The sequence below is a fragment of the Rhizomucor pusillus genome (assembly GCF_041956525.1).
Source record: "Rhizomucor pusillus strain CBS 183.67 unplaced genomic scaffold VTP01scaffold_14, whole genome shotgun sequence".
Taxonomy (NCBI): domain Eukaryota; kingdom Fungi; phylum Mucoromycota; class Mucoromycetes; order Mucorales; family Lichtheimiaceae; genus Rhizomucor; species Rhizomucor pusillus.
This window is the reverse complement of record NW_027192156.1, coordinates 229,094-239,257: the sequence shown is the minus strand read 5'-3', so window position 1 is coordinate 239,257 and position 10,164 is coordinate 229,094. Positions and strand designations below refer to the sequence as shown.

The following is a 10,164-nucleotide window of genomic DNA, read 5'->3' as shown; positions in this document are numbered from 1 at the left end:
TACCTCTCTCTCTCTCTCTCTCTCTCTCTCTTTCTCTTCCGTTACTTTCCTCCTCCTCTCCTCCTCTTCCTTCTCCCAACCCCATACCTTTCCCGTATGTCGGCCAAACAAGCCCAAGAAAACCTCGGCCGCTCTGAACAGTACAGACGGCTGTTCTACAAGCACGCGAGCGTTACAAAGGACAATGAGCAGTTCATGAACAAGGACGACTTTCTCGAGGCGATAGCTCCCGGTGAAGACTTTAAGAAGATTCAGCGCGAGCAGTTTGGGTTGCTGTTCAAGCTCGCAGACAAGACTGGTCGTGGACTTGTGTCGTTTGAGGAGTTCGTCATCTTCCAGAACCTGCTCTCAAAAGCCGATGCCGAGTACGAGATTGCATTCCGATTGTTTGACGTGCAAGGCACGGGCAAGGTCACGTTCGACCAGTTCAAGGATGTCCTTTCAAGTAATATGCCAAAGGACGCGGTACCTTTTGATTTCGACTGCGACTGGTTGAAGCTTTACATTGGAAAGAAGGAAGGCCACCACGAGTTGAGCTACGAGGAGTTTTCACAACTGCTCAGAGGTCTCCAGGGCGAACGCTTGAGACAGGAATTCAAACATTACGATAAAGATCAGACTGGCTACATCCGCCCAGAAGATTTTAAGCGCATCATTTTGGATATTGCAAAGCACAAGCTCTCGGACCAGGTTATTGACCATCTGCCAACGCTGTGCAACCTGTATGCCGGCAGTGGCAACAAGATAAGCTTTGCAAACGTCGTTGCCTTCCACAATGTTATTCGAAACATCGACATGGTCGAGTCTGTGATAGTGCGCGCTATCGAAACCAGTCCTGATAAGAAGATCACCAAGGCCGACTTTTTAAACCACGCTGCACAGGCCAGCCGTTATACCATCTTCACACCTATGGAGGCCGATATTATTTTCCACTTTGCTGGCGTAGACGATGCTTCAGGAAGGTTGAGTCTAGATGATTTTGGAAAGATTTTGGATCCTCGATGGAAACATCCTGAACCTCAGCCAACCGTCAACGTCGAAGCGGCAGAGTCCAGAAAGAAGCACGGTCTCCTGTACGAGATCATTGAAAACGCCTATGCATTCATCCTCGGTTCCATTGCCGGTGCCGTCGGTGCCACCGCCGTCTACCCTATCGACTTGGTCAAGACCCGAATGCAGAACCAGCGCTCCAAGGTCGTCGGCGAATTGCTTTATAAGAACAGTTTAGATTGCTTCAAAAAGGTCATCAAGAATGAAGGATTTGTCGGTCTGTACCGAGGTTTAGGTCCCCAGCTTGTGGTAATTACAAAGACAACCTGAATTCAAGAACTTGATATCTCACAATTATCATTTTAGGGTGTTGCTCCCGAGAAAGCCATCAAGTTGACAGTTAACGACTTTGTGCGCGGAAAATTGATTAACAAGGATACTGGAGAAATCAAATTCTGGCAGGAAATGATTGCCGGTGGTGCAGCAGGCGCTTCCCAAGTTGTTTTTACCAACCCGCTTGAGATTGTAAAGATCCGTCTGCAAGTACAGGGAGAGCAAGCCAAAAACTCGGGTGTACCGCGCCGCTCCGCTCTTTGGATTGTAAAGAACCTCGGTATCGTAGGATTGTACAAGGGTGCAAGTGCATGTTTGTTGCGAGACGTTCCATTTTCGGCCATCTACTTCCCTGCATACGCACATTTGAAGAAGGACTTGTTCCACGAAGGACCAGACCATAAATTGACCATCTCAGAACTGCTCATGGCTGGCGCCATCGCCGGTATGCCCGCCGCTTACTTTACCACTCCCGCAGATGTTATCAAGACACGTCTGCAGGTAGAAGCTCGTAAGGGACAAACAACATACAACGGTATCGCCGATGCCGCCACAAAGATCATGCGAGAAGAAGGCTTCAAGGCGTTCTTCAAGGGCGGTCCTGCACGTATCTTTAGATCATCTCCACAATTCGGTGTTACCTTGACAGTCTATGAGATCCTTCATCAACTCTTCCCGTTACCCGGCCACGCCGCCACCACCACCACCAAGCCTACTCCTACAACACCTGAACACGAACGAGGATTTGGTCCTTTGCGGTCACGAAACGCCCTTAAAATGCTGCTAGATCTTGATTATAGATTCGGAGTTTACCAGGCTCCTCCTTCTTCTCCCTCATCATCAAAGTAGAGTGTATGTAATACAGTCCCCACTTTTTATCATTCCTGTTTCTCTTTATTGTTGATGCCACCAGTCTTTTTGGACTTTACAACCGCCATGATGAGCGGAACCGAGATGGGGACGAATAACGGCATGTAAATTGCATACTTGTGCTCGTCAGGGAAGTAGAGCATAGAGACCATGGTGGGATCAAAGAAGGCCTTCTCCGCTAGATCGATAGCGTCAATGGATTGAGCGACAGCTTGTTCGTAATCACCTCGCTGCAGAGCTTCCCGAGCATGCTCCAGAGCCAGCAGAGATTCACGCACAAGACGGCCTATATGGTCCAGCACAACCATGTTGGGTATCTCCTCGACCAGCTGAGCGAGCGAATGCAGCGTAGATGCTGCATTGACAATGTTCTCGGCTGTACGCCGTCTGACAAGCGCATCCTTTTCCATCAAGGTAATTCCTGTCCGCGGTGCAGGGAGGAAAGTAACATTGTATTTCTGTGGAATCTGTAAAATTATTTCTTGCTTTAGCGGGTAAGATAATCATCAATGTTGTTTGTCTTGTCTCACCTTGATCGTCTGTGCATCCTGTACACCCATAAGAGTCCGAAGCTGCGACACAAACGTGGCCATGGCCGGTTTCAGCGCTTGTTTATCTAGATGCACTACCTGCTGGTTTTGCTGTTGCTGTTGCTGCTGCTGCTTCAACCCAGGCACGTTCCTAATTACGACACCTCCCCAGCGAGGTATCAAGAATGCGTTTCCGCGTAAACGCTGTCCATTCGAATCATGGATCCACAGACGTTCTTTGAGTGGCGGTATGTAGACCAGAAAGTTGAGTGTAGGATGAGCTGATATAGTGGATGCCAAGTTCCAGTCGGCCGAGTTGACAAAATGTGGCAGCTGCTCGGGGTCAAAGTAGTGGTATCCAGCTGTTCCATCCCGTGGCCGAAACTGCGGTTTCATTGAGAGTGAAGCATAGTGTTGTATCTGGGAATCTACTGTAAAGTTGGATAAAATTGAGAGTTCACCTAGCAACGGTGATAAGTAGCCTGACGCACGAAAGATTTTGTTAGCAACTTAGAATGATGCGTCGTAAAAGTAAGAGTATTACTTTGAATGGCGTCTCGAATATCCCAATCGACGTGGACGCTTTCGGGATCGCCGTTCATGAGACTGAATGTGATTTGATAGCCTTTTGAATATTTCATGGCTCGCATATCGTTCTACCAAACAACCGAGTAAGCCAAAGGGGTTCTTATGTCTATATGAACGACAAGGAGCACATACATTGTCGTTATCTCCGCTTCGTACAATGCTGTCAAGAAATTGGTATTCTTGCACGAAAAGGCCCTTGACGAGTCCAACGATAGAAGACTCCAAATCTTGTTGTTCATCATCGACAAAAAAATATAAATGATAAGACCATGCAACGTGAATATTTAACAGATGATTTTCGTACCTGATGTGGACTTGTTGACTTGTAGAATTAATGTGCGTCCAGTTCCAACAGTGGCATTGTATTCGTAACCAGTTATCAGGTCGATAGGCTGAACGTAAATGTGGTAGTGTCCGATAGGTGCATTGTCGTGAAATTCCAGGAGATGATCTACGCGTATATATACACACACAGAGAAATATTACATTTTGCATCAGGAAACCACTGAACCGGAGGATGGGATTTTTTGCTTGCATAGCAAATTCTAACCTTGCGGTACATCACTGTCGTATAAAGAAGACTCAACATGGATAGATGATTCTCCAGATGTCTGTAACTTTGCAAATTCACTCTGCAAGGTTGTCTCCAAGTGTTGTGACAGCTGGTCGGCTTTCAGGTCGCGAGGCGTGTGGATATAAAAATGTAAAGGAAATTCGAGTTGATGCGTCTACAATGAGTTGGCAAAAAAAATCCAATGCAGAGAGGAGAGGAAAATGATAGAATAAGGTGTTCTTTTATTACTATCATGCGCGTTTTCCGTCAAGACTGTTTGTTGTTGTAGTACCTGTTGCGTCTGCCATGAGTCTATTTCTGCAAAGGGTAGACTTGCTCTGTACACCTCGGTTGTTTTCCACCAAAACGGGATGCCAACCAGGATGACAGACCAGAATGCGGCAACGATGAGTCGGGTACTCATCGATGGCGACAAGAGCAGGAAGGAAGAAAAAGAGCGAGCGATCCCTCCGCAACGGAGAATGAATGAATGACACATCGTTACAAATGCGATAGCTGCGAACGTACGCTTGCAGCACCTTTTTTCTGTTACGAAATGTCGCCGCTACCTGCCATGAGCACCCCCGCACCTCGATCCAAGGAGATCAAGAGCGTTTGCGTCTTTTGCGGCTCCGGCCCGGGAGCTGACCCGATCTACGTTAAGGAAGCAGAAGGTACAGCGTATATACATATTTGCTTTGTTATGTCCGCAGCAGCATGCATAGCCACTAACATGCATGATCGTTTTAGAGCTCGGCAAGGCGCTTGCCCAGAATAACTACAATTTGATATATGGCAAGTTAGGCACCCATCACTGCGATAGATTCAGTTATTCTAATGCAAATTGTGAACTGATATAGGTGGTGGATCAGTCGGTGTCATGGGTGCCGTTGCCAAGGCACTGATCGATAATGGAGGCACCGGGAAAGCAATTGTCCCTGAGCCATTGTATAAACATGGAAGCAAGCAGATCCTCGAGGCGATTGTGGTTCCTGATATGCACACACGCAAGAGAACCATGGGCGACTTGGTAAGTTGTTATGATCTGTCGCTTAAGCATCCTTATCTCTTACCTTGAATGTTAGTGCGATGCCTTTATTGTTTTGCCTGGCGGCTACGGTACCATGGAAGAAATGCTAGAAATGATTACCTGGTCACAGTTGAACATCCATTCGAAGCCCATTCTGCTGCTGAACACCAAGGGATACTTTGATCTATTTACTCAATGGATTGATCATGCTGTGAAAGGTAAAAATTCTCGGAAAATCATACTATGGCGGATTAGATGACTGATATACTCGTTGTTCTATACAGAGAACTTTGTAAAGTCTGAAAATACCCGCATCTTTAAAAGCTGCGATAGCGTAGAACAACTCTTAGAATCGCTCAAGACATACGAGGCACCAATGAGCAGATTCGGCCTGTCTTGGACGACAAGCGTTGACGGCGAGAGCGGACGCGAACTTATTTAAATAAATCTGCAGGCTTATTGCTGCCTTGGCTCCGATTGCAACGCTTGACCGTTGTTGGATGTGTGAGTGCTCCTTGAGCCAGAGGTTGCGCCCCTTGTTGCGAGTGTTGACATCAGGGGGGTGCTTGCTTGTCGTGAGAAAAGGAGGAAGGGGAAGATCACATTGTGTGCTTTACATGTGCCTGTCTCTTTCAACGTACGCGTAAACCATACGACAAAAAAGAATAGGGGTAGCATCGTTCGTACTTTATACTCGCAGGATACAATGTGTGTTACCTAGCGTCGTCTTAAACAGCTATTCATTACTGTCAAAGCTCTCTTGTTCTCTTCACATCCCCTATTCCCTTTTTCTTTTTTTTCTTCTTTGCTTCTTTTTGTATGATTTATTATTTTTTGCCATGTTGACCATGGAACAACAACACTTTGATGACGCTCGACGCAACATAGTAGATCGGTGTGAGCAAGATAGCTGGACTATCTCGCAACAGGAACGACAAGCAGCTCTGGCAGTGCTGTTCCTAAAGTTCCAGTCACTAGATAGCAACGTTGCGATGGTAAAAAGCCGTAGATAGGAGAAGAAGAAGAAGACGGATGTAAGCTCATATTATTATTGGCATGTAAACCTAGACATGGCAACTTGGAACGTTGCAGAAATCAATCATGACAATTTTGACACTGACACCAACATTGCTGGACGAAATACTCGATCGCTCATCAGCTCTGTCACTCCTTGTTTCTATTCAAAGTGCATCATCCCTGCTTCAGTCTGTAACACACCAGCTTATCCTGTGCAGGCCAAAGAAGCATTCGATGAAACGAAGCAGCAACGACGTGATACGATGGGAGACACGTACGATTGTGGACATCGTTCAGACAGTGGAGAGCCTTGTAACGGGTGGCATCATGCTTAATGATCATCAGGTAAAAACCTTAATATGGAATTCAACGAAGGGGTTTAGAAGCTCATTCCTCTGGTGGTATCAAGCTTCATGCCATCAACGAGTCTCTGGTGGCCCATGCTCATCAACTCGTGGATGCCCTACTGGCTTTCCTCAATCCGTCTTTACATCGCTTAGGCACGTTGCGTGATAGTGATCGGCCTTTCACATTGTCACACAGGAACAGGGAACTGACAATTGGGTTGCTTTTTGCAGGATCCGATCAATTTACAGCTCAGGGTGCAAGTCCATCAAGGTAAATCCAGAAGAAGAACGACATTCTCGATTGCCTGTCAACTTAAAACTATCATAATATTTTCTATTCGCATGCCTTGACGCAGTGCTGCTGACGCAGACTCTCCAGCAGGTAAAGCACATATATATCATGAGAGTGACATTGTATTCTCTCTTCTTCTCTTTCTCTCTTCCTCTCTCTTTCTCTCCCCTTTGACCCCCTTGCCTTCCTTTTATTTTTCAGCAATTTTGAAGCTCATCATATTTTCTTGCTCTATTTCACCTCCTAGCGGGCAAACGTTTACTACGTGGTATTCTTCCATTGAAAAATCAACCAATGGGCAGCAACAGCACCCGCACGCACACGAAACACGTCGTCGATGACAGCGACGATGATTCTACGTCGCTCCTGTCGAACAGCACCAAATCTTCGAAAAGCGTGCATGTATTCAAAAAGTTCTTGTTTGGTCATCATAGGAAGCACCAGCAACAGCGGATTAAAGAATCCGTGTTTCACAAGCGAACCAAGCGCCACAGTGGGTGCACCGTCAACAGCTCTTGTAGTCTTGGTAGCAGCAACAGCAACAGCAGCACCCGTAGCAATCCTACCGTCAGTGCTCGATGGAGCCGTGAGAGCAGTCTAGGAGGAGAGGTTCGCTATATTATTTCTGTTCTGGAGGAGAGCAAGGGACAAAATAGGGCGGTCGGAGGAAGGGTGGAGCTCGCACATGCATGGCATCCAAACTGACTTTATATACTTGCACTTTGTAGCTACAGTCCACTACCTCAATACAGCAACAACAACAACAACAACAACAAACTCCTGCTTCTTCTTCTTCGTCGCCTAAAAGTCGACGATTATCAGTGCAGACATTATCATCTCCTTCATCTAGAAGAACTTATATCCGAATGGCTGATAACTATTGCCAGCAGCACCTAGAAGCAGAGGAGAATGGCGACTTGACGCGGACCGGTTACAACCAAGCGGAAAATCGTCTAGACGAATCATCCGATAGATTCATTCCATCCGACTCTTGCTATTTTTCCGTGTCTTCGTCATCTCAAGCTTCCTTTAAGACAGCAATCATCGAGGAGGCGTCGACAACAAGGACTACTGCTGCTACCACGACTACGAGTACTACGAAGCATGGACCGTCGTCACCATTCCAAACGATGCATTCTAGAGATAATCTTGTGTCTATTCACATCGAGCACGCAGAGCCGACATTTATATCTACCAGCCGTAGAGAGCCATCATCTACATCAACAGCACGCAAAGGGTTTCTACGTGTACGCCATCCCAGCAACGAGGGCAGCCTAAAACATCACCGATCCGAAAGCGATTTAAACCGATTAAAGAATTTATTCACACATCATCCAGGCAGTAATTCATCAGCAACAACTATTTCCAGCACGCTGAGAACTCTGATACCGAGTCGATCAAACAGTATAAAGTTGACGCCATCCATGTCGAATTCACGCTCTTGCCAAACCAACTCTACCGATCAGAGGTAACAGCAAAGAGCATTTGTGTATATATTGCCTCCAGTTGCTGACTTCTATCCACTCAGTGCATGGGGTCATATTGTGCGTAACCTTCGACGTAATCCTTCTTCATTGTCGCTGAACAAGAAAGCCAACGAAGATGACGAGGTATTTCTCGATCTAGACAAGTCTTGTCACTTTAGGATACGACTTTAACAAAAGATCCTCTATTATAGATACTGAAACAGGCAGGAATCTCTTGCTCCAACCATCCTCCTTCGCTTACCAAAAACCAACACTGTGAGGGCAGCATTTTGCATGTTTCTGAAAACGGCCAAGACGTGCTGGTCATGGAAATGGTCGGTGGTAAACTGCATGTAACGGCAGGCACATGCGAAAAGCTTTTTCTCAAGTTGGCAGACGAGACAGCGCAAGGTAACGGGGCAGATACATTAATATCCAATTCTATTTGCACACTAACGCGTATGATTGTAAGATCTCGATTACGTTGATACGTATATTATGAGCCATCACTATTTCACCACGTCCACCGAGTTTTTGGAAAATCTCATGGCTCGATTCCATCTAGAAGCGCAGCCTGGCGAAGCAGAATATTTTAAAAAATGGCAGCGATGCATCCAAGTCAAGTAAGTGTAGGGTACTTACTTTTACACCGCTGTATACATCGTAACGTGCCTTTTTTCTCTTTCAGAGTACTTAATGTTATTACACGATGGATAAAGTTACAATATCAAGACTTTGAAGTCATGCCTATTCTAAAGACTCGGCTCGAAGCCTTCCTTAATGGAGATATCAAGCGAGCTGGATTCAGCACGGAAGCGCACACGATTCGAGAAGCACTGGATCTGCAAGCAGCCAGGCATGCCAGAAGACGACACTCTCTCGTAGCGTTGACAAGTTCACATTCAAAACCGTGTACCGTCGCAAACACCTCGCCGTCTCCATTCTTACCTCCTACGCCATCCTCGATCGTTTCACCACGCAGACCAGCATACGCTACAACTCCTGCGTCGTCAATTATCTCACCACCCAGCTCCCCAACTTCGCCCTCGACTTTCTCGATCGCATCCGTGTTGACAACATCCTCACCACTGTTAACATTTGACTCTAAAGATGTTGCAAAGTATTTGACGCTGGCCGATTTCTATATTTTCAAGTGCATAACTGCATATGACTATCTACATGGTCCTTGGCGTCAGTCTACTCCTTCTGAGCAAGAGCAAGCCAAAGAAAGGCGTGGCATTGACTACATTGCCATGATGATACAACGTGCCAACACTGTAAGTTTTATCGAGATGTTATCGTCAACCTCTCGGCCTCTAACTGTAGATATATCTTCTAACAACATTTAGCTGAATCGCTGGGTTGACTATGAGCTTGCAAATGCACGACAGTCCAAGCGTCAGAAAATCATTCTCAAAAAGCTGATTGAAATTGCAAAGGTAAAGATAGAAGCCTTTTTTATATTTTGTTTATTAACGATGCGTTATTAACCTCTCCTAACAGTTTTGTCTCGAATGGAATAATTTCCACACAAGCATGATAATCACAATGGGCCTGATATACAGCAGCAGCAGCAACAACAACAATGGAAGCAGCAACTGCCCACAAAGCAGCAGCAGCAGCAAGCAAGCGCTGCAAGAACATTTATCATACAAGGATTCGGTAACTCTGGGGCAGCTTAAAAAGAACTTGGATGTGGGTAACAACATGGCTGCATACCGCCAGGCATTTACACACGTCCGTGCTCCTGCTATCCCCTTTTTCCCCATTGTGCTCAAGGACTTTACGTTCTACGTTGATGGAAACCAGACGACACTCAACAATCCATTATGCCTGGTGAATTTCAGCAAGTTCAGGGCGCTCTACAAATTTGCAAACTCTGTCACCAGCCTGGTGAATGAGAATTATACATTCTCAGGAGACCTGGAGCACCTGGCATTCTTCCCTGGTGCCCAAACTGTGTTTGGGGGCGGGCCGTTGGATCCAGTAGCAGAGGCTGTGGAATCCAGGCTGCGCGAGGTCCGCGATAACACCACCACCATTTGTACATAATAATAACTGCAACAATAATAATAATGATAATAATAATAATAAAAAACCACGAGAGTAAAACAAGGAGAAGCAGAAGAAAGGAACAGTCGTTGTAAA

The 10,164-nt window shown here is 46.1% G+C and overlaps 4 protein-coding genes across 4 annotated transcripts; 3 read left to right on the top strand and 1 right to left on the bottom strand.

Annotated features, from left to right (window-relative positions):
- Positions 1–96: 96 nt before the first annotated feature.
- On the top strand, positions 97–2,172 carry VTP01DRAFT_2774 (uncharacterized protein; the record flags this gene model as incomplete). Its single annotated transcript, XM_069381272.1, has 2 exons — positions 97–1,299; positions 1,357–2,172. The coding sequence occupies 2 exons, from the start codon at positions 97–99 to the stop codon at positions 2,170–2,172; spliced, it is 2,019 nt and encodes a 672-aa protein (XP_069236981.1).
- Positions 2,173–2,201: 29 nt separating this feature from the next.
- VTP01DRAFT_2773 (uncharacterized protein) lies at positions 2,202–4,288 on the bottom strand (the record flags this gene model as incomplete). The annotated part of the gene is made up of 7 exons (XM_069381271.1): positions 2,202–2,660; positions 2,724–3,205; positions 3,268–3,379; positions 3,444–3,538; positions 3,616–3,762; positions 3,862–4,039; positions 4,157–4,288. 7 exons carry the CDS (start codon positions 4,286–4,288, stop codon positions 2,202–2,204), a joined length of 1,605 nt encoding a protein of 534 aa, XP_069236980.1.
- Positions 4,289–4,420: 132 nt separating this feature from the next.
- VTP01DRAFT_2772 (uncharacterized protein) lies at positions 4,421–5,336 on the top strand (the record flags this gene model as incomplete). The annotated part of the gene is made up of 5 exons (XM_069381270.1): positions 4,421–4,538; positions 4,615–4,659; positions 4,725–4,894; positions 4,950–5,112; positions 5,179–5,336. 5 exons carry the CDS (start codon positions 4,421–4,423, stop codon positions 5,334–5,336), a joined length of 654 nt encoding a protein of 217 aa, XP_069236979.1.
- A 397-nt stretch (positions 5,337–5,733) lies between these two features.
- Positions 5,734–10,068, top strand: VTP01DRAFT_2771 (uncharacterized protein; the record flags this gene model as incomplete). Its single annotated transcript, XM_069381269.1, has 13 exons — positions 5,734–5,889; positions 5,963–6,256; positions 6,321–6,426; positions 6,490–6,529; positions 6,615–6,640; positions 6,798–7,210; positions 7,279–8,018; positions 8,079–8,160; positions 8,229–8,427; positions 8,489–8,639; positions 8,705–9,293; positions 9,366–9,455; positions 9,520–10,068. 13 exons carry the CDS (start codon positions 5,734–5,736, stop codon positions 10,066–10,068), a joined length of 3,435 nt encoding a protein of 1,144 aa, XP_069236978.1.
- Between the last annotated feature and the right edge of the window lie 96 nt (positions 10,069–10,164).